Raw genomic sequence first — 23,896 nt, 5'->3', positions numbered from 1 at the left:
CACGCCGGCTTGTGCCCGCCCTCACAGTCGGCCATATTTGCGGAATACACCACGCCGCCGTTGACCCTGGCCATTGACCGAGCAACCCAACGTTCCTACCAGCTCCCTCCGCAGGAATGTGTTACAATGGGAGGAGCAGGGGGTGGGGGGTGGTTAGGGAGAGAAGGAGGGACACACAAGTTCTAGAGGGGCCCCCCAGTTTGACCGTCACCATCACCCGTGGTTCGTGGGGCACACACGTGACACACACGTGACACACACGTGGCTTAAGACATGAGCAGGAGGGACACGCGAAGAGCGAGGGCACTGGGACCAGACGCTTTAATATATATATACTGCACTGCTTTTGTTTCCTTTAAACAGTAAATGTGCAACACAGATATCATGAGGTGAACAGACGTCTACTTGTAGAATATACAGATACATTTTTTATTCCTATTACATCGTAACAGTTACTTGGTAATTTGTTTCCATATATTTTTTTTCTTAAAACATAAAACTCTTGGGCAAATAAAAAAAAAGCAAATCGTGCAAGCAAGCTTTAAAATATATTTTCTCTACACGCAGCGTTTTTAAGAGGCAAGTGCAATCACATTGGGTCTCCCACCAGACCAACAATTGTACACAATAAGAGTTATCCACAACAACAACACATTTTCCAATCCCAGCCCCTGAATTCCAGGCTGCGCCAACAGCGCCGGGCGGATGGACACACACACGTGTCACTCACAGCGGGGCCAGGCAAGGGCTGCCCCACACACACACGTCACTCACAGCGGGGCCAGGCAAGGGCTGCCCCCACACACAGCGCCACTCACAGCGGGGCCAGGCAAGGGCTGCCCCCCCACACAGCGCCACTCACAGCGGGGCCAGGCAAGGGCTGCCTCACACACAGCGCCACTCACAGCAGGGCCAGGCAAGGGCTGCCCCCCACACAGCGCCACTCACAGCAGGGCCTGGCAAGGGCTGCCCCCCACACAGCGCCACTCACAGCAGGGCCTGGCAAGGGCTGCCCCCCACAAAGCGCCACTCACAGCGGGGCCAGGCAAGGGCTGCCCCCCCCACACAGCGCCACTCACAGCGGGGCCTGGCAAGGGCTGCCCCCACACACAGCGCCACTCACAGCAGGGCCAGGCAAGGGCTGCCCCCCACACAGCGCCACTCACAGCAGGGCCAGGCAAGGGCTGCCCCCCACACAGCGCCACTCACAGCAGGGCCAGGCAAGGGCTGCCCCCACACAGCGCCACTCACAGCAGGGCCAGGCAAGGGCTGCCCCCACACAGCGCCACTCACAGCGGGGCCAGGCAAGGGCTGCCCCCACACAGCGCCACTCACAGCGGGGCCAGGCAAGGGCTGCCCCCCACACAGCGCCACTCACAGCAGGGCCAGGCAAGGGCTGCCCCCACACAGTGCCACTCACAGCAGGGCCAGGCAAGGGCTGCCCCTCACACAGTGCCACTCACAGCGGGGTCAGGCAAGGGCTGCCCCCCACACAGCGCCACTCACAGCAGGGCCAGGCAAGGGCTGCCCCCCACACACGCCACTCACAGCAGGGCCAGGCAAGGGCTGCCCCCACACACAGTGCCACTCACAGCGGGGCCAGGCCCGGGCTGCCCCCCCACACAGCGCCACTCACAGCGGGGCCAGGCAAGGGCTGCCCCCACACACAGCGTCGCTCACAGCGGGGCCAGGCCCGGCCGCCCCTTTCTCGGACACTCAGAACCGCCAACGCCAACCTAGACGCCCTCACCCCCCCAACCCCAGAGACAGGTTAACACACGCGGCTCACTCTCACGTCAGGTTTGTGCGAGTTAACATGGCCAGGTGCCTCAGCGGCAGGGCGAGCGGCTCGCAATAGGAAGGTTGCGATTTCACATCCTGGTTGGGGGGGGGGGGGTTGGGGTTGACTCAGCCCATCATCCTTCTCTCCGTGGTCGATACAACGACTACCACTCTGCGGGGTAGTCAACAGTGGTTGTCTTACGGACAGACTCGCCCCTGTCATAGGTGGAATTCCCATCACTGGCACAGGGCTCAGTGCTCATTTGAGCAGCAATTCGCCGACTTGCTGTTGTTATTGAGCGAGCAACAAGGAAGTTCCCGGTTCCTTATCTGGCGAATGACAAAATCCGTCTCTCGCCTGGCGTCTGCAAGTGGCTGGCTGCGCATCGCCACTGCTCACTCTGCTAATGTCCCGGCTGCCAACACAAATTTGCCACGAAGTGACGGTGACGCCACCCACCCCAGACACGGGCAATGGTCTCCGGCGAGTGCGTTGTGTGTGTGTTCCGAGTCGCTCAAGAGCCAATCGTCGACTGTAATGCCAATAGCAAACGGAGTTGACGTTAAGTGCATCACGAAGTAGCCACTCCGCGAGTGAACCGCCAGCCATCACCACCCCAGACACAGGCGCGCGCACGCGCCTCTGAACGGGAGTGGTGTTTCGTTGTTGCTTCAAGTCACCAGCTGGTGAGATGGCAAGTCGTGGAGAAGCCTGCGCCTTGCCCCAAGTGCTGTTCCCGGCATGGGAAGGATTTAAAAAACAGAGAGCCAAACTCGTGCCAAAAAAAACAAACGGGGCTGTCGACGTCGTTCACGTAGGGGATGGGGGGGTCTCTCGCTTTGGGGCAGGCGGCGATTAGTCCGGCAGGTGCCGCTTTGCCGGGAGGCAACAGGGGACAGCCGCGCGCCCCCCCCTCCCGCTCTCTCTTTCTCTTCCCACTTTTGTCCAGGACTCGGGGCGATGTCGCGCGAGCAGTGGCAAACGTGGGGCCAAAGTTCAGCGCCCGTCGAGACGCAGCGCAGAAACGTCCGGCGCACCTTCCCTCCCTCCTACCCCCCGCGAGACTCCAATCTGTAGGGTTGCCGCGTTATGATTTTTTCGCAATGATTGCGAACACGACGCTCGTGGGGATAGATTACCGTGGACACGTGAATTGTCGTGTATGTTATGGCGTTTGTGCTTTTCTGATCGATGACTTTCAGCACAAGTAAAGATCTAGTTGGAAGTTCTTCAACTGCAGTAAAATCGACGCAATCCTGCCACAAGTCTTTGAACAGTCATAGATCTCCTAAAAGCAATAAGTCTTCATACGTCTTATAATTATCGGCCAAAATGTCACCTTTTACATCTTTTTTCCTTTTAAGGTAGTATTATTGACGAATGTGCAGAGTTTACTTATAATCATTGTAACCTGACAATTCTGTAACTGCTTACGGGCACATGGCTATCAGTCACACGAAAAAGAAGTTAGGCGATTACAGGAACGACGGAAAAGACGCAGCCAATAAAAATGCCCCCGCCATCACAGAAAACGTTTTTCCAAAAGCACTAATTGAACGGCCAACAGTTACTCGGTTACAACTTTAACTTCGGAGCGTCCTATATTTCGTACGTATTTTTGCCAGGGCCTTTTCAACAAACAAAAAAACCGAGATCTCAGAAGGATTCAACAAACGACGGATTATCGCGCCACGGATATTTCGCTCGACGGGACGGTAAGACGACAATCGCGCCACGTTACGTCGCCATATCGCGGCAACCCTACGCCAAACCGGCCGCCCCCCCGATCCACCACCGCCGCATCTGACCGGCGTCATCACCTCGCTAGGGGGCTCCACAAGTGCCCCCCCCCTCCTATGATTGACTCGTTCTTCACTCACAATCGACCCGCCATCAAGTATCTGCGTAATCATCAGTACATTCAACTCGGCTCCTTTTAGGCAACCTCGTGGTAAGCTTTGGCAAACTCCCTTTCGGCTAATACTCCAGCTCAGCCACATAAAGGCATGCGCACCGCATACAAAAAAAACATACATTCTTTACATTCTTTTATCTGCAGCATTTAAAATCAGCCAGATGCTCCGTGGAAGCACGTCTTGCATCTTCATCCTTTTTTTTGTGTTATATTGCATTTCGTTACCTTAACATTTTGACGACTAAAATCACACGTTTACGTAAACTCTGTAACCATATGTATTTCATACACGTACGTTTTTTTTCAGTTTTTTTTTCAGTTTCGTTAAAACTATAGTCGATTAGCCCTAAACTAACGATGGGCAGGGCGCGCGACACTGGCAGTGACGGGGGCAGGGTTACGTAGGGGACACGCGTAAACAAGACGTCAAGTGGAAGAAAGGAAACGCGCGGGAGGCTTAACGGGGCACCACGCTCGCATCCAAGCCCTTGTCAAACCGCGGCCGCTCGCTTTTTCGCCGTCGGGGGCCCAATCGTCTCGCTCCGCTTTCCACTCCTACTACGTCGTTCCCCCGACCTTACCAATTTCTCTCCCACCCCCACCCTCTCCGACTCTCGCCTCCGCTTGAGAGAGCCGCGCGCACGATAGAAGCCGCGGGAAAAACGTTGCCCCGTTTCTGCCGTTGCGAACGCTTGAGACTGAGTCGGGGTCGGGGGTTTCGTGCCGCTGCGCCGCGTGGTCCCGCACCGCTCGTGTTTTTGTTGAACACTGGAGGCAGCGCACACGCGAGGCGCGGGCGGGCAGGCGTCTACATCAGCTCCGTTCAGATTACAGCACTTCAAACCCTAGTGTCAAAAAAAAAAACATTTACTTATACAAACCAGCATTAACAATGAAAGTGCAATATTCTCTTATTAAAACCTCAGGCCTTGTGCTGATAGCAGGACACAGCACAGTGCAAGTTGGGAAGGCAAGGGATGCGCACACACACACACACACTGCCACTCGCTGACCGATCTTACACAGACCAATCACGTCTATTTACTTACTACTGAAGCCTTCATGTACTGTACAATGAGCTAACACACGATAACCATATTATAGAAAAAACATATTCAAGATATAATTAGGTTTATGCATGTATATAAAAAAAAAAACGCTGATGTGGACAATAGTTTCAAATGCGGCTCGCTCTCTCTCTACACATCTAGCAGACGGTCGTGCGGCAAGAGTCACGACGCTATTGGGAGACGGGGCAGCCCACAAACAACTTGGCGCCTCTGGTGCCGCACTTTTCGCGACAGGCGGCCGCGTGGCCCACGTCTGGCCGTGCCGCCACTGCCAAGGCCTTCGTGGAGCCCGCCGGCGGGCAGGGGACACGGGCCACCGACCCGCCGCCTCCCACGGCCGCCCGGGCCGAGCAGCGGCCGGGAAGTTGGCGCCCGGGCGTTTGCGCGGCCGGAGGAGACGAGCGGCCCGCGGTGGCGGCGACGCAGGCCAGCGGGAGGCCGCCCACGGACAGCGCCAGGCGGGGGTCGCTCAGCGGAGAGCCGCAGATGGGGATGGACGTGACGGTTGCGCACCAGGCCGTGTCGCCGCCGCGCACCGCCGCGGCGCCGTCCGGCGACCCGCCGCCGTGCCGCGGCCGGAGCGGCGGGGAGGACTCGACGGGCTTGCGGCGGTCGCCGACCCCGGCCATCGCCGCGGCCGCCCCTCGCTGCCTCGCGCTCGGTCCCCCGCGGTACCCCGCGGCTTCGAAGCCGCCGTCGTTGGCGCACGTCGCGGGGTCGCGCACGTGCCTCGCGTTCGCCGAGGCTCTCCCCGTCGGCGACGGGGATTTGTCGTTGACCTTCAGGTCGACCTGTAAAAGTGCTTGGAAGAAGTTGCATTCGGGGAATCGTTTGTCCCTGGGCTGGGTGAAAGACTCACAAGGCTGGCCGCCACCGCCACCGGAGGGGCAGTGTGACGTGTCGGGCTTGGGCGAGGGGAAACCCTTGCTGTTCTCATTGCCCGTCATCACCGCGGAGCTTCTATGGCCGGGGGAAGAGAGTGCGGATTTCTTCACGCTGCTCTGCTCAGGTTCTTGCAAAAGACCTGACCAAGGAAGCTTCCCAAAGGTGTGCTCGTGAATGGCGCTGCCTTGGTTTCCGAACCAACCCACCTTGCCTTTGTCGGGAAAGAGACAGGGATCGCTGTGGTTCTTCCGGCAACACCAGTCCTTGTGATGGCCTACCCTCGTCGCGCACGGCTCCCTTTCGTGCACGAGCGGCAGTAGCTGCTCGCCAAAATAATACGGGGAAAAGTAGACGACGGGGATGCTGTGCAAAGGCTCCCAGAGCCGGAAGAATGCCTGGCCGGCGTAGGCGCCGGCGGGTTCCGCGTCGTCCGCAACCTCCGAGTCGTCTCCGTCCTCGGGCACGGGTTCCGCCTCGCTGCGCGACCGCTTCCTCTTGCTCTGGCTGCTGCGCCGGGCCTTGCACTTCCTCGTGCACCTGCCCTGCCCCTGCTTCTTCACGGCGGGCGACACCTCTGCTCCGACGGCTGCAGCAGCGGCGCACTTCAACAGGCTCTCGCCGGACGCGCCCTTCTGCATTGCCACGGAGGGAGCCGGTGGCTGGGAATTGGCGGAAGCATCGGCAGCGAATGGCACGCGGTGCCGATTTGCCTGCGCGGCTGCAGCCTCGTCGCTGTCCGTATTCTCCGCGCAGCACCGCGGGATTCTCCCCTCTTCGGAATTCTCCCTCTTTCCCGACGGGCCGCTCTTTGCGCTCTGGACGCCCGACTTCTGCCCTGGCAGATCCCTCAATTTGATGCACGGCGGCGTTCCTGCCAATCCAGCCCGGGTTTTCTCCGAGGCGCAATCCTCGCCGCCCAGACGGCAGGCCTGGGAAGGCGACGCTTGGCCGAGCGGCGCGGCGTCCACGCCGTCGCACTCCACCCCGCCGCCGCCGCCACCCTTTCCCACGCCGAGCTGTTTCGCCTGCTTCTTCTCGCGTGGAGCGGCCACTCTGACGGCAGGGGACAACGGCGGGCACGGTTCGGCCGCGGGGCCCCCCCTGGCGAGCGTTCGTCTCCTGGAGCAAACGGCCGATGGTCTGGAGGACTGGGGCCGTGCAGCGGCAGTCGCCGCGCCTTTGTCCGGGCCGGACGTTTCGGCGGCGGCGGCGGCGGCGGCGGGGACGGCAGCGCTGCGCAGAGCCGCGACGCTCCCGACCCCGGATGGATCTGAGTGGAGCGCAAAAAACGAGGGCAACGCGAATGGTGAGGACGGCGCTTTGTGAGGACGAGAACGTGGCACACAAAGTAAACGCTACTACGAAAATATAAAAAAAAAATGTTTTTACTATTTTTTATTTTAATCAGGTAAGGCCCACTTTGCTCTTTTCCAGAAGCGACCTGGCCACAAATGATAGCTCAACGAAGTGGCGGCTTATCATCGTGTGGAAATGTATCGTTGCCGAATACTCAACATATGTTTTTTTTATTTTAAGGAAAAAAACGGAGGACCCACAGAGAAATTCACGCCACCACAGGGAGACAATGCAAGCTCCAAATATGCAGGCGTCAAGGTCGGGATTTACCCACGATCTCCTGTATACCAGGCGAGGTAGTTAATATCTTTCCCCCGCAGTGCCATTACTGCTTGCGATTAAAAAAAGATGTGGGTTAGATCACGTAAATGTCAATGTGTCGTACACCCACCTGACACGGCCAATTTGTCACATGAACAGAACGTGCCAATAAATTACAACTTCATGACTACTTCCGCACACTGCTGTGTTAGAGAGCAATTCCACAACATTTACAACAACACTGACAATTGTACTCAACCCGACAACATTGACAAATGTACTCAATTGTAAATATTGTGGGTTTGCTCTCCAACACACCGTTGTGCTAAAGTAGTTACTTAACCCACGCGTATGAATTAATAATCTTTCCCTATAAAAAAACGCACTGACCTCGATCATCTTTCTCTATCAGCAAGGCCACTTCTTCTTCAGAAAACCCAGACCTTAAAAGCAGAAAAACATGACACGTTACATTACCACGCACACCTTTGTTATAAATAACCATGATGTGTTGTACACAGCCTAAACAAAGGGCGGGTGGCCCTCCAGGGATTGCGAGTATCCTACTTCTGTCCGTAGTAATCTTCAAAGAACTCCTCCTTCCACGCCTCCACCTTCCTCTCCTTCTCCTGCTTCAAGCGCAGCTGCATCTCCGCTGTGAATGCACCTGACAGTGCCACGACACCCACATCTCAGACAAGGGCGCACACAACACTCCCGCCACTCACACTCGCTCCACTCACACTCGCTCTCCACTCACACCATCACTCACACCCGCCCCACTCACACCCACACCGCCTCCACTCACACCCACACCCGCCTCCACTCACACCCACACCGCCTCCACTCACACCCGCTCAACCCACACCCACACTGCCTCCACTCACACCCGCACCTGCCTCCACTCACATCCGCACCTGCTCCAATCACACCCGCACCTGCCCCAATCACACCCACACCTGCCCCAATCACACCCACACCTGCCCCACTCACACCCACACCCGCTCCACTCACACTCACACCCGCTCCACTCACACCCACACCGCCTCCACTCACACCCGCACCTACACCCGCAACTGCCTCCACTCACATCCGCACCTGCTCCAATCACACCCACACCTGACCCACTCACACCCACACCTGCTCCACTCACACTCACACCCGCTCCACTCACACCTACACCGCCTCCACTCACACCCGCACCTGCCTCCACTCACACCCGCACCTGCTCCAATCACACCCGCACCTGCCCCACTCGCACCCGCACCTGCTCCAATCGCACCCGCACCTGCCCCAATCACACCCGCACCTGCCCCACTCACACCCACACCTGCCCCACTCACACCCACACCCGCTCCACTCACACTCACACCCGCTCCACTCACACCCACACCGCCTCCACTCACACCCGCACCTACACCCGCTCCACTCACACCCACACTGCCTCCACTCACACCCGCACCTGCTCCACTCACACCCACACTGCCTCCACTCACACCCGCACCTACACCCGCTCCACTCACACCCACACCGCCTCCACTCACACCCGCACCTGCTCCACTCACACCGCCTCCACTCACACCCACACCTACACCACCTCCACTCACACCCACAACTGCTCTATTTCACGAAAGAACCAATGCTGTGCCGATTTTCCCGTCAGTGGGCCCCCAGTGTCGTGACGTGCCTTCGGCCAGCCGGTGGGTCCACTCCGCGAGAGCGACGTTGATGAACTCGTTGTTTAAGGCAGTGCTGCTCGGCTGCTCGACGCCGGCCTTCACCTGACGGGGGGGGACGGGGGGGGCGGTGGGGGGGGGACACGCGCGTTTGTGAGCCGGGTGAGATAAGCCCCTCCCGCTATTTTGACCGGTATCTCTGGAAAAAAGTTGTAGAGGCACAGACACGATATCCTTTGTACAGCTGGAGATAAATATATTTTTGCCCAAGGTTTCCCGTCCTCGCCCAGAAATTGAGCGTTGGCGTGACCCAGCGGTTGTAATGTCTCTCCCCGCGTGGTGCAGAGGTTCGTGGTTCGATCCCGGCATGCCGCCCTGGCTATCACTTCAGGTGCATTGATCTTAAACTGCTTACGGCGGACGTTAAAGATTCAGTGACGTCGCTAGCAAAAAGAGGGGGGGCCACGATGTCCTGGTGTGGCATGGGCTCCAAGTTTGCAAAATTTGCAAACATTGCCTACAAAATTACTCAATTGGGATGACTCACAGCAACATCGCCCTCCCAACATTGGTGGCTATGCATGCCCGCAATCCAGCACCGTGGAGGAGAGGCTTTGGTGGGTCGGATAAAGATTACAAAATGTTGCCGGACTCACTTTCACGTGGATATCGAGGTGCATTACCCTGGCTCGCCAGCAGAATGTAGTACAGCAAAGTGTGAAATTGATACCGACCGACAGTTCTGTATGGGATAGAGTGTTGCCCCCTCGCATGGGTAGGTTTTCTTCAGGTGCTCCGGTTTCCTCCCACATGTACAAAGACTCACCAATTGGCTGAAAACATCTTAATAAATAGACAAATGCAGAGCAATTGTTGGCTGGCAGCCTTCCAGCTTAGTCTGTGGTTCCCTCAGTGACTGCGAGATGCAATTTGCTGTATAACAACTAATAATTAGCACCTTCGTAATAGCCTTGCACTACACGAGGGGTCGGCAACCTGCAGCTCAGTAGCCGCGTGCGGCCGTCCTCAGGTGGAGGACGGCTGCTTGCGTTGTGGCCGAAACGTCGTGAGAATTATTTTATTATGTTTTATTTTTATTATTCTATTACTTCCCTTCTACGTGACTTTACCGAAAGAACCAAGAAGATGAATCCCTGCAGTCACGAAAGCTTTAAATCGAAATTTGACATAATGTAATTAAGGCCACGGCATCCAACTGGTTCATTTTCTCAAGGCTTGGTGCGAGTCATTTTGGTTTATTATTTTTCAAAAATCGAGGCCGCATACGGGTTTTCGGACTGAGTGGTCATTTCAAGGAAGGATTTTAGGATCCCTTAATAAATGCGAGTGGGGGAGCGGAGCACGGTTAAATTACGGTGTTCGTTACGCTGCAGTGCTTTTGGAGGAGGAACCAGGCCGAGGAAGATTAGCGGTAGCAGCAGTGAAAAGGCGAAGGTGGAGAAACGTGCTAAGAACGCGGAGGAGAAGACAGATGAAGATGGGCCTACACAGTACAAAATAATTACTCGCGTCATTTTGTATACGATGTAACAAAATGAATAAGGAGGCGATATGCCTCCTTGACATAGTAGCTGTCTCTCCACATAAAAAATAAACATTTTTTTTCTTTACACATCTCATCAACCATGCGGCCTTCTGGAAGGCGTATATTCTCCACAACGACGCTAATGATTATTGCGTTACGAGTTACACAGTTTTGCGTCGAACTAGGACCAACGTCGAACACAGATAGGTCTCCTTGCCCATAAGCCACCTTACAGTTCAACAGCATTCATTCAAGCTTGACTCTGCAGCGAATGTCAACGCTGGTCCAGGGTTTTGCTTGTGTTGACCAACCCAATGCTGCTAAAATTGTGCCATCCCACAAAAAAGCCTACGTGGTTGAAGGTGATGTGTTAAAAAAGATACTTGAATATAGTAAAAATCAAACTTGTTGGCCGCAATTAACACTCGCGTGCGCACCTCCTTGTCGAGGGGAGGCAGCTGAGACAGAAGTTTCTTCCGGCAGTCGGCTGGTAGGGCCGCGAAGGTGTGCACGTTGATCAGGGCCTTCAGCTCCGTGTTCACGAGCAGCGAGTGCGGGGTGTCCACGTCCATGCTGTCCTCCTCGGGGCGCGAACGATCGTCTGCGGAGAAGAGTTCACGGGTTTCTACCCAGGGAAAGGGAGGTGTGGACCGCTAATACTCAACAAACACGCTGCCGCCGCGACCCTCACCAGAACCAGCGGACTGAGAAACGAACGATTTACGTTACGTGGCCGATGTAAACTTACACAAGGCTATTTGCTCACGCGCAGTTCCATTACTGCACGGGTGCCGCAATGTCGCAAGGGTAAGCGCATGGGTTCTCAGGCTTCACATCTTCCTACCAAGTACAGTATGACGTCTCATATCCGACCGTCACACAACCACCCTAAACAACAATTACCAATTAACCGTCCACACTCAGTGCAGTGGTTGTGCAGTGTAATTGCCGTGTCCCCTAGATGTTCACAAATCAGACCTTCTCTCACACAGTCACAATCTCACACACATTTGGTTACTGTTAAAGCCCAGTAAAGCATTCTCCCAAGTTAACAGTAGTGCTTTATTTGTGTCCAGTAACCTACTGCTGCATGCACGGTGTAACGGTAACTTTGTGTACATGTTCACATATCCGCCTACACCTCAGTCCCCATGCGAGTCGGATATTAATTAGACCATTGCACTCTACCTCTAAGCTCGCGTGTTACGTAACTACACAGCAAAGTCCGAGTTTCTTTACAACCAAAGACAAAAACCAGATTATGTTCTTGGGGGGATTTACATTAGGAAGCAGGAGACTTGGCCTCCTGAAAACTGGTCACAGCTGATCCCTTACCGGGTAGGGTTGCTTGAACGTCGAGGGATTTCTTGAGGGAGTACTGCAAGACGAGCGTTTTCGCAGACAGCCTCCGGCTCTGCGTTCCCCTCTGCTGTTTTAGAGCCTGCGTGCAACACAGAGGTCGCAAACGGGTTTTGATTCCTTACCCGTACCCGTATCCGGCCGCACCAGGGTCGCAAACGGGTACCCGTACCCGGCCGTACCCGTACCCTACCCATACCCGGTCGGGTACGGGTATCGGGTACCTGATTGCGACCTCTGGGATGAAGCCATGTTGCAGGCGCGGGTGGGTTGATTCTAGGAACTTGAATTGTGAGAAGAGACAAGACGTTGGGAAATGAGTGACAAACAGTTACTCACCAGTGACTCACGGTCTACCCGTACCCAGCCGCACCAGGGTCGCAAACGGGTACCCGTACACGTACCCGGCCGGGTACGGGTAGCCGGGTATCGGGTAGGGTACGGGTATCGGGTACCCGGTTGCGACCTCTGGTGCAACATTAGCAGCAAAGACAAAGATCACCCACCCACCCCCCTCCATATAGCCTTTAACAGACTGTTGGGGCAAGCGGTGGTTAGCGAGCACCTCCGAAGAAAGCCGAGACGGTGCACAAGGGGGCGGGTGGGTGGCTACCACACCACCTCCGGCATCCCAGTGCTGATGTTAACTACACACCGCACCAGGAACTGTACTCATTTGAAGCCGAGTCGACCTATGGGAGGACCAGGACCCATTCAGATATTCGCCACTGTTATTGGTTGAGAGCGGGAATTGAACTCGGGACGCCAGGTTCCAAGCGCAGTGCGCTAACCACTACACCACCGCACCCCATCAGCAGCAAATACACATACAAACACATTAAAACACCTGAATATACATTTAACCTAATGTTTCCCCAGTTGTAACCAAGACAGAGTAACGTCCCAACCACTTTTCATAAATATGTGAATAACAGTGAAGTATAGAGCTGGCCTCTCTAATTACGTAAGTATTTGATTCCTCTGCAGATTATATCTATCAGTTCCATCATTCAAGTAATTGGATAACATGAAAATAGCTGGGGGGGGAAATTATCTCTCCTGTTAGCACGTGTGCCGCTGCACGGGAGGCGATGGACGGAGCTTGATGACGTCAGCTTGATGACGTCATCGGCTTCCCCACCGGCTTCGCACGTGGCGTAGCTTGTGGGGGGGGGGGGAATTTCCATCTTTCACAGGGTGTCCCAGCAACCACCGTTTTTCAAGGGGCCCGAGTAATCGGTTAACTTTATTTTTTATTTTTGAGCCGATTCATCGACGTCACCGTCGCAGCTCGGTACCGAGTCTCCCCCTGCGGCTGCTCACCTGCTTGAGGGCCCTCCTGCAGTGCCGCTGGCTGGCGGAAGCGGCGCGCGCTGGCGGCGCAGTCTTGGCGCCGTGGGCAGGAGGGCTCCGGGCCCGCGAGCCGCCCCTCCGCAACACGAGGCGCAGGGAACCTGCCGCGCATCCGCAGAAGAGCGCGCGCACGCACGCACGGCCGCACTCGTGAGCTCTTGAGCTCTGGGAATCCAGCTAAGCGGAGGTGAGTCACCTCCATAGGGACAACTACTTTTGACTTCCCCCGCAAAGTGATACACATTTTATCGATCCCAGACAGACGATGGGCTGGGTCAACCCAACATAGTAATAGCAATTGATGAGAGAGGCTAGGAGGCAACTTACCTGCGGTGAGCGAGTGACTGGCAGTTTTTGAATTGGTCATTTCTGGATCATCAATGAACCCGACTGCTTTATTTTCAGTTCCATAAAAGTGCAGCGAGGTAGGAACTGGGTGCTCCACCCCGGACCTGACGATAGACCAACCTTTGGCAAAACTTGTGCTTTGCACAGTAGCACAAAGTATGAACACCCCACAGAGAATCGAAGTAGCGGAAACAAACACGTCCACGACCAAGTCACCGTCAATGCGCCTGACCTCATCAGATTTCAGAAGCTTAGAAAGATCGAAGCAGCGTAGCTGGTTGGTGCTTGGATGGGTGACCACCGGGGCTTGCCAGGTGTTGTAGGTGTGGGGGTTTTGAGATGGCCAGGAGTTGGAAGTGCCGAGCGTCATCCCCTCATGTGAGTAGATTTTCTCCGGGGTGTCAAGTTTTCCCCCACATCAGGTTTGCCAATCCTACCGACAAACCTGCTTACCGCATGCCGAATTTCAAAGGTAAGCTTAAGAAAAGCTTAAGAAAAATCGGTTTGCAGTAACAGGGTCTAAATATTGGAAGCCTACCGCTTAAAATCGGTAGGGATGACAAATATGCCACTTGCACATCCATGTTGGTGATATGTGACCGAACCTATCTTGTAGATCTCTCAGCTCTGTGTGTTTTTGTCTAAATTGAACCATTTTGTGGTCAGCCATTGACCAAGGTCAATGTTACAAAAAGAAGACTTGTTATCTCAGTGGGTTCTCACCTGGTGAAATAAAGCCAATCAATCAAACACTAATTCATAGAATTGATTAAACATCCCAAACAGGGGCGGCCCATCCATCTTGGCGAACTAGGGGTGATCGCCTAGGGCACCAAGTTAAGTGGGGGGGGCAAATTCGAGACAAAAAAATACAAATAAAATAACGAAGATGTCATTATTTCAATTTCCGTGCGAGTACAGAGGGAATTTCGATTTAAAGCTTTCGTGACTGCAGGGATTCATATTCTTGGATCTTTCGGTAAAGTCACGTAGAAGGGAAATAATAAAATAAAATGAACATAATAAAATTCTTACGACGTTTCGGCCACAACACAAGCAGCCGTCCTCAGGTGAAGAAGAGCTGTCGGAACGACAGGATGCTGTGGAAAGACATTAGAATGCTGTCTTTCCGACAGCCCTGTTCTTCAGCTGAGGACGGCTGCTTGTGTTGTGGCCGAAACGTCGTGAGAATTGTATTATGTGAAATTTTATTATTATTTTATTATTTCCCTTCTACATGACTTTACCGTAACATCCAAGAATACAGAGGGAATACGAATTATAATTTATTTCTCAACATTTCTGAGAATGTATTGGACGGACAAACCAAATAATTATGCCTATTTTTAAAAAAATACGCTTAAAAAACATTCAATGGAAAATAAGGGCAAAATGTTTCCCAGTTCACCAAAAAACGCCAGCCTCGATCTGCCCTTGGGGTTTGGGGGCGTCAATTGCGTGGTTTGCCCTACGGCGCCAGTTGCTGGCAGCAGCTCGTCTAGAGCTGCCCCTGATCCCAATACAGGACCGTCTTGAAAAATTATTCCCGACACTCTCAGAGGCATTCATGGGCAAATAATCAGAAAAGTGCTTTATTTCCATGTTGTAATCTTACATTTTTTTCCATCAGCATAACCAGTTTATTTTCTATTTTTTTTTTATTCTCCACCCCCCCCCCCCTTGAAAATATACCCCAAAAAAGAAAAATAAGCATTGAAAAAAATCTGCTTCACATCTCAGTGCAATCCTGCCACCGCCCCCTACAGAAGCTACGTCTTACAAGACCCTCACCCCCCCCTGCTGCGCTCAACCAAATGCAACATCAGATGGCAGCAGCGAGCACGCGTCACGCGCAATCCCTTGCGTTTCTTTGCAGTGACGTCACCGAGAGGTCAGTGGCGAGAAAGGGCTTGTAAACATCTGAGGCACGTGTCCACTCCCCGGCCAACGCATGCGCACTAGAGCACTGGGCCCTCACCAGCAGCCGAGCAAAACAAGCGAGAGGGTGACTCACCCCTCCTCCCACTCTCCATTCCCTTGGTGCCTTTTCACACATGAGCCTGCGCGCGTTAATAACAATGCCAATTATTTGTAGTATGATGATGACGCAAAAGACTGTCTTCTCGGGATTGTATAACACGCGATTTTTTTTTCTTTCCCTGAAGCTGCGTACGGCAAAAATTCAGGACCGAGGCCAGGAGGCGATGATTTACACAAGGAGCAGTGGGAGCCTGGAACGGACTGTCCACGCAGCCGAAGCTGATTGACTTGAGACTCTTCTTCAACAGACGCCTCGACCATATCCTAGAATCGATCCGCTACTCACAACCATACGAACCAAATGGGCCGAATGGGCCTCTCCTCTCGCTTGTAATCGTCCTTACCTTCTAAATTTAAAGCGAAAGTTTTGAGTGCGTCTTATAATCCAGTCGGTGTGCGTGTAACAGACTACATTTGTGTAACTTTATTGACACCGACTACTTTCCGGAACATATAATCCGGAGAATACGGTATTTACCCAGAATCACCCGCAAGGAATTGGGAAAAAACTGGGGGAGGCCTCTCCCAAGCGGTGTGAAGTTACACGTAGACTTCAACAACAACAGCACTAAATTTCGATTTAAAGCCTTCGTGACTGCAGGGATTCATCTTCTTGGTTCTTTCGGTAAAGTCACGTAGAATGGAAACAATAAAAATAATAAAATAAAACATAATAAAATAATTCTCACGACGTTTCGGCAACAACGCAAGCAGCCGTCATCAGATGAAGACCAGGTCTGTCGGGGAGACATTCAGACTCTGTCTCCCCGAGAGACCTGGTCTTCACCTGATGACGGCTGCTTGCATTGTGGCCGAAACGTCGTGAGAATTATTTTATTATGTTTTATTTTATTATTTTTATTGTTTCCATTCTACGTGACTTTACCGAAAGAACCAAGAAGATAAACAACAGCATTGACGAAATAAACGAGGAGGTTAGCGGGGGGACGAGTCGTCGATCACCTCGTCTCGCTGGGAGAGTCCTCGCTCCCGCGTGGTGTCGCTGGAAAGGCGTCGAGTCCTGGCCGCCAGGAGACCTTGCAGGAGAGAACTTGCTCCTTCTCGTCAGCAGTGTCTCCCGAGTTCCTTGGCACTCGCTCTTGCCTCTGCGCCTGTGAGACGCAAATTTCTGCAAACAAAAATAATAATAAACCAATACGAATGACAAAACAGTTTGCACTGTTCCGTGGCTTCCGACTTGTGTTCTGTCGATATTGCCAGGTCCTAGCATACCGTGAACTCGTTTGGTATCGTTGTGGAGCATGCAAGTCACAAAATAAATAAGCAGACAAGAAGTCTCCTTCACATATCTGTCCGTCCATATGAAGAAAAATGATAAAGTATTTTTTTTAAACAACCCATCAGCCACACGGCCTTCTGGTAGTGCATAATTTGGGCAGCGTTGGTTTCAACGCGAGCAAAACCCTGGACTGGTCTTGCCATTCAGTGCCTCATGCTCGAGTGAACCAATGGGTGAAGTCTGTCTTAAACTTTCCGCTTCCTTTTCGCATCTCTTCATATCCTCATCATATCATCCTTCCCTTCAACTCAATCAACATAATCATCTTCCTCTTGCTTAATCACACGTAATGCATACATGGTGTTGGCAAAGACACCCATCCTTGGCACACTGCAAAGACACGCAGCAGTGTGTGCCAAGGATGCACTAGTTCAAAGTGATTCTTTACTCAAATGACCATTGAGGCAGCGCTAATATCCCATTTACAGCCCTCAGCCGGGAGTGAAAATTCCAGGTTCCTATTGCGGGCGGCGAGTCCATCCAAAAGACGTAAAGTGTTACGTACCAACATAATGCAACATACTATCATGACGTGTATCAGGTGATGTCAGTACATCACACACCCAAAATGCGAAGGAAACTACTGTAGCGTTGTGGTCATCACACATACACACACACGGTATGACCTGGAAGAAAATTACATAAAGCAACTTGCCTTCAGTTTGTAGACTCCGGGTCTGCCTGGGAGTTTGTAGAAAATGCCACCCAGGGTTCGAGAGTTGGAGTAAAGCATTGCACTCAACGTATTCAGAGATGACTGGGAATTTCCACTGGAATGTTCCGAGCAAAAGGCAACAACAACAACGGTGAGACGTTAAAATCAGAGCAGGGCAAAGGTTACGCAACGCTCGCAAAGACAATACCATTTCCCGTCTCCCCACGTAGGCGTTCACCTTCCCTCCTCGGCCACACTCACCTGGTCTGCGTTGATAGCTTGACACGTAAACGTTCTATAGGGAGGATTTTAGCAGGTTAACCGTTTTCGAGGAAGCCTAACAGCAATACGTGAGCTTCTGTCATTCTGTACTTCCTGCACATTCACGAACCCGCACTGACCAGCCTGGTGAAGTACGGTCAAACAAGCCTCGCCGCTAGCGCGGCGTGGGCAGTCCTTCGCCCCCGAAGTGGATTGACACACAGGCTGCACACGTGTGTGCACGTGTGTATGCACGTGTGCAGTGCGAGCACTCGGACGGCTTTACAAAGGAGCAATGACACATTAGCTTCACTGTGGCGCATTTAGCTCCGCAATGTAAGCACCCTGGGACCTTCTGTGTATTTGCAACGTTTGTGTGAGACTAATTAAATCAAGCCTGCCAAACAATCTGCTTAGCGAGGAATGCGGTCAACAACAAATGCAGAATAGTAACAAGTGACCAGGTTTTATTTTATCATGAAACTGACTTGAGGTCATCATTCGTTCTAGGAAAAGTTAACAAGACGTGAAAGTCCAGTGGATTCCTCCTTGCAAATGTGAATGCTAAGAACAAGCCACATACCTGATGTCCTTGAGCTTTTCCTTGAGGATGACTTTGAGGATGTCATTCCTGCTCATCGGTGTGTTGTGGTGGCTCTCCAGGACCTGCAGCGAGAAAATGAGAGTATAACCCACCCCCCCTCTGCACTTCCACCTCCTCCTTCCAACCGTGAACTTCTCTCATCGATTCCTCCGCCTATGCCGAGGAATCGGTCTATCACACTTTGACCGCTTCATCTCATTCACAATGCGTTAAAAGCACCTTACAACCGGTCAAAACACCTCTCCTTTCTGGCTTCTTTCTGAGCACTGCTCGACTTTGGAATTCCCTCCCATCGTTTTTTTCCCCAAGGTCTCGTGTGATAACCTCGCTCAATTCCGGAAATGAATAAAATGCTCTATTTGTTATGACGCTCACAGTTGCCCCTAGTTGCTTGCCGTTTGGTATTTTGGTGCACCTTTGGGCCTGTGCTCAGCGAGATTAAAAACAAAAATCCCACAACAACAACAAACTGCTTCCCAGAAGAAAAAAAACACAAGCGGCTGGGCACCTTGCCCAGCCAACAGTGCATGGCCACTCACTCCACTGTAAAAGCAGCCTAACAAGCCACCGCACACACAAATCACGTCAGCTGGCCAGCCGACAGCACTCATTCGCCGTCACCTTTAAACGGCCAATCGGGGTGCGTAGTCGAGTTTTAGAGGAGAATTGGGCCAGGTGGCTCAGCGGTCGGGACGAGCGGTCTACGATCTGAAAGGTTTGCGAATTCAAAATCCTGCTTGGGAGGTTCATCCAGCCCATCATCCCCCTCTGGGGTTGATAGAAAGTAAGATCCACTTTATGGGGAAGTTAACAGTGAAAAAACTCACTACCGCCACAGGAATGAGGAATTTCCACCACTGGATCCATGGGCTGTAAACGGAAAATGAACACCGCTTCAATGCTCATTTGAGCAAGAAATCACTGACTTAAAACTAAAAACTATTTTTATTTTACCAAGGCCCACTGAGCTCTTTTTCAGAAACAACAAATGATAGCTTAACGAAGTGGCTTTTCGCGTGGAAATGTATCGTAGCCAAATACTCTAAAGGCATGTTTCTAAATGTGGAGGGAAAAACCAGAGGGCCCAGAGAAAAATCCACACGTCCACGGGGAGAACATGCAAACTCCAATTATATAGGAGTCGGAAGTCGGGATCGAACCCACGACCTCCTGTATACCAGGCGAGGTAGTTAACATTTCACCACCGTGGAACCCTTTATGACCATTCCACTGCCAATCGGGGGGGGGGGGGGGAGAACCTAGAATTGTTTTTTTTATCGGAGTGCGAAAAAAAGCACAGCAATGACCATGTAAAAAAATGTTAATCGATAGTTTCCGCTTTGTGGGGAGAGGCGGCAGCTGTTGTGCCGATTCTGATGGCGGTGCCGTTTTCAGCGAGCGAGCGAGGAAACGCGTTCACGAAGCCAACATATCTGATCAGAGGAACGCACGAGAAAACCAAATTCTTGATCAGCAGCGGTCACAGCGAGAAGAGGGCTTGGAGCGCCGAGGTTTCTGAGTGCGTAATCGCAAGCACTCCACCCGTCCGGTTATCAACAGCTGCCAGTGTTCACGTACGGGGTTTACACACACGCGTGTGTACATGCGTGTGTACGCGCGCGCACACGCCAAATAAGCACAGAAATCGAAAACACAAGAGAGCATGTGTGTGTGTACAAGTGGGGGGGACACGTACACACACCGGTGTGTGTGTACCATATTACTCAATCGCGATGTACATAGCAATAGTTGCCCCCTGCTGCGAATAAGCTTGGCACCCCCACCCCCTCGAAATCATGAGACTCGGGGCTTCCTTGGGTGGTAAGTAAACAAGCCTAGTGATAATGAGCGCCATGGAAACATGGGGAACAAACGAATTGTGTGTGTGTGTACATAAGTACACACGACAGACCGAGTCTGTACACGTGGACACACACGCCTTTGTGTACACATGCGTAAACGAGTGCACGTGTCGTACCTGTCAACCCATACGGTTTACCGCCCCCCCCCCCCCCCTGTTATGGGTTGACAGGTATGACAGGCATTCAGTTCGTTTAGCGATTATTTATGCGCACGTGGACACGTAAGCGAGTACACATTGTGTGTACACACAGCCACGACTACACACCGACACACATGTACACAAAAACAAAGGTCCCCCCTATAGCCTGAACAGACTGTTGGGGCAAGTGCTGCTAGCGAGCAGCACCTATGAAGGTCAGCACCACGCAAGGCCGCCTTCGTTTCCCTAGTGGCGATGTTTACTACAAACCGCACCAGGTACTCATTTGAGGCTGAGTCGACCTAGGGGAGGCCCAGGACCGGTTCTGATAATCGTCACACTGATATTGGCCGTGAGCGCGAATCGAACTCTGGGACCCCAGGTTCTTAGCGTAGCGCTAACCTCTACACTACCGCTACCCACAGTACGCACGCACACACTAAACACACGCGTGTGTGAACATGACCACGCACGTGCGTACACCTCGGCACACGTGCACACGCAAGGGTCACGTGGGTACACACAAGGGTCACGTGGGTCCCCACTGACTCACCAGCGCCGCACGTGTACACACGCACACACACTCAGCGCGCGTCTGTACACAGAGACACGTGTATGCACATCGGCACACTGCACACACGTGAACACACAAGGCACACACGTGAACACACAAGGCACACACGTGGACACACACAAGGCACACACGTTGAGTTTACACACACACACACACCGACATCACGCGCGGTACACGTGTGCACATGCAAACACTCTGAAGCACGCGAGTGTAAAACATTGACCAGACCAGCAACACACACATGTGCACATGCATGTCTGCGTGTGTGTGTGTAGCTGTTAGCGATACGCTGCCCTACAAACCAGGAGACCCGAGTTCAATTCCCCAACACCAGTGTGACGATTATCTCGAACCGATCGTGGGCATCCCCTAGGTCGACTCGGCCTCAAATGAGTACCTGGTGCGGTGCGTAGTAAACATCGCCACCGGGGAGACAAAGGCGGCCGGGCGTGGTGCTGTCCACCCACCGCCCTCGTGTGTCGTGCCGGGCTCCAATAGGGGATACTCGCTAACGGCACTTGCCCTACAGTCTGTTACAGGCTATACGAAGGGATCTTTGTCTTTGTTTACACACACACGCACATCAACACGTGTGCATGTGTACACACACGCACGTGTTGATGTGTGTACGTTCACACCACACACGCACACCACGTGGTAGTGGTTTATGTGTTTTCTTTCACACACACACACGTGTCAATGGGTGTGTCGCTCACACTGCGTATGTGTTTTCTTCACACACACACGTGTCAATGTGTTATGGTACGGTATCACACACCAGTGGCGTATTGTTTTTCCCTTTCACACACACACAACGTGTCAATGTGTTGATGTGTACGCGTATACACACACACACGTGCGTATGTGTTTTCTTTCACACACACACGTGTCAATGTGTTGATGTGTACGCGTATACTCACACACACACACACGTGTGTGAGTATACACGTGTATATACTCGCACACACGTGTTACGCATGGAGTACACACACACACAGAGTGGTGGTGGTGGCACACAGAAAGAGAGAGAGTTGGAACACGCGAGAGACATCTGGTGGCTCCACGCCGCGCAGGCGACACAAACAACAAGGCCGAGGCGGCACCGTCTCTCTCACCCGCGCTGCGCCATCTCTTCCCCATCAACCCGGGACCCCCCCCCCCAACACCCCTCAACAGCCCCCCTCGACTCCCCCCTTCATCACAGGGATACCCCCCTTCCCCACTCACCCCCAACCCCCTCGCCTCCCCTGTCAGGTTGCCGTGGTCCCGTTTAACTTCACGTGGGTCTCCATCCTACAGCCCCCGGGACCCCAACAAACCTCTCTCCAAAGGGGGTCACTTCACCACGGGCCCCCCCCCCCCTTTTTACGCAGGGGATTACTCCACGGGGTTCGCTCTACAGGGGTCAACTTCACCGGGTTCCTCAATATCTCTGACCCCGGTGATCCCATCGTCTTGGTGGTGGGGGGGGGGCAGGGAATAACTCCACAGGGCCCCCCCCCCCAGACAGCAGCGATAATTCCGGGGGTCCCTCTACAGCCGAGACTCCCCCCCCCCCACGACCCCAGAGATCCCCTTCACCACGGAGATCCCCTCCAAGGGGTTCCGTACTACAGAGGGGCAAGGGGCAGGGGGTCCCCTTTAACAGGGGTCCCCATCGATGGGCCTCTCTCTCCCCGGGGTCAGCCTACCCAACTTTTGCGCCACACGTACCACCCGGGCGGCCTCCAGCCAGGTGCGGCCCGTCCTCCGCGGCGACTCCCTCATTCCTCCTCGTCGACCTCCTTGTCGTCCTTCTCCTCCTCTTCCTCCTCCTCTTCCTCCTCTTCGTCCTCGTCTCAGCGCAGGGCCCGGGCCGCCCAGGCCGCGCCGTCCGCCAGGGACGAGGGCCCGGGCCGCATCATCATGGCGGGGAGACCCGCGCGCGATGCCACTCGGAGCCAACGCCGCGGCTGCTGCTGCTGATGCTGCGTGCCGACCCCTCCTCCTCCTCCTGCTCCTCCTGCTGCTCTACAACCCCTCCCCCTCCTCCCCCCTACAACTCCTCCACCACAACAACTCCTCCTCCTCTACAACTCCTCCTCCTCTACAACCCCTCCCCCTCCTGCTCCTCTACAACTCCTCCTCCCCTACAACTCCTCCACCACAACAACTCCTCCTCCTCTACAACTCCTCCTCCTCTACAACCCCTCCCCCTCCTGCTCCTCTACAACTCCTCCTCCCCTACAACTCCTCCACCACAACAACTCCTCCACCCCTACAACTCCTCCTCCTCTACAACCCCTCCCCCTCCTGCTCCTCTACAACTCCTCCTCCTCCTCCCCTACAACTCCTCCACCACAACAACTCCTCCTCCCCTACAACTCCTCCTCCCCTACAACCCCTCCCCCTCCTGCTCCTCTACAACTCCTCCTCCCCTACAACTCCTCCTCCTCTACAACCCCTCCCCCTCCTGCTCCTCTACAACTCCTCCTCCTCCTCCCCTACAACTCCTCCACCACAACAACTCCTCCTCCCCTACAACTCCTCCTCCCCTACAACCCCTCCCCCTCCTGCTCCTCTACAACCCCTCCTCCCCTACAACTCCTCCACCACAACAACTCCTCCTCCACAAGCCCTCCTCCTCCACAGTGACTCATCCTCTACAACGACTCCTCCTCTAAAACCCCTCCCCTACAACCCATCCTCCTCCTCCCCTACAACTCCTCCACCACAACAACCCCTCCCCTCCTCCTCCCCTACAATTCCTCCTCCTCCTCTCCAAAACCCTCCTCCTCTATAACTCCTCCTCCTCTACAACTCCTCCTCCTCCACCCGTACAACTCCCCCCTCCTCTCCAAACCCTCCTCCTCTACAACTCCTCCTCCTCTACAACTCCTCCTCCTCTACAACTCCTCCTCCCCTACAA

At 53.7% G+C, this 23,896-nt stretch overlaps 1 protein-coding gene across 1 annotated transcript; it reads right to left on the bottom strand.

The window, feature by feature from the left end:
- Positions 1-304: 304 nt before the first annotated feature.
- LOC133352850 (uncharacterized) lies at positions 305-22,977 on the bottom strand. Its single transcript, XM_061568806.1, has 11 exons — positions 22,702-22,977; positions 18,392-18,474; positions 17,548-17,662; positions 16,556-16,721; positions 13,175-13,305; positions 11,828-11,933; positions 10,930-11,093; positions 8,958-9,051; positions 7,838-7,937; positions 7,661-7,713; positions 305-6,923 (listed from the first exon to the last, which is right to left on the bottom strand). Exons 1-11 carry the CDS (start codon positions 22,753-22,755, stop codon positions 4,939-4,941), a joined length of 3,051 nt encoding a protein of 1,016 aa, XP_061424790.1. The 5' UTR covers positions 22,756-22,977; the 3' UTR covers positions 305-4,938.
- Between the last annotated feature and the right edge of the window lie 919 nt (positions 22,978-23,896).

Source organism: Lethenteron reissneri, chromosome 42 (genome assembly GCF_015708825.2).
Source record: "Lethenteron reissneri isolate LAM-NWPU_2019-01 chromosome 42, ASM1570882v1, whole genome shotgun sequence".
Classification (NCBI taxonomy): Eukaryota; Metazoa; Chordata; class Hyperoartia; order Petromyzontiformes; family Petromyzontidae; genus Lethenteron; species Lethenteron reissneri.
The sequence above is the reverse complement of the archived record's forward strand: the minus strand, read 5'-3'. Positions and strand labels throughout refer to the sequence as shown.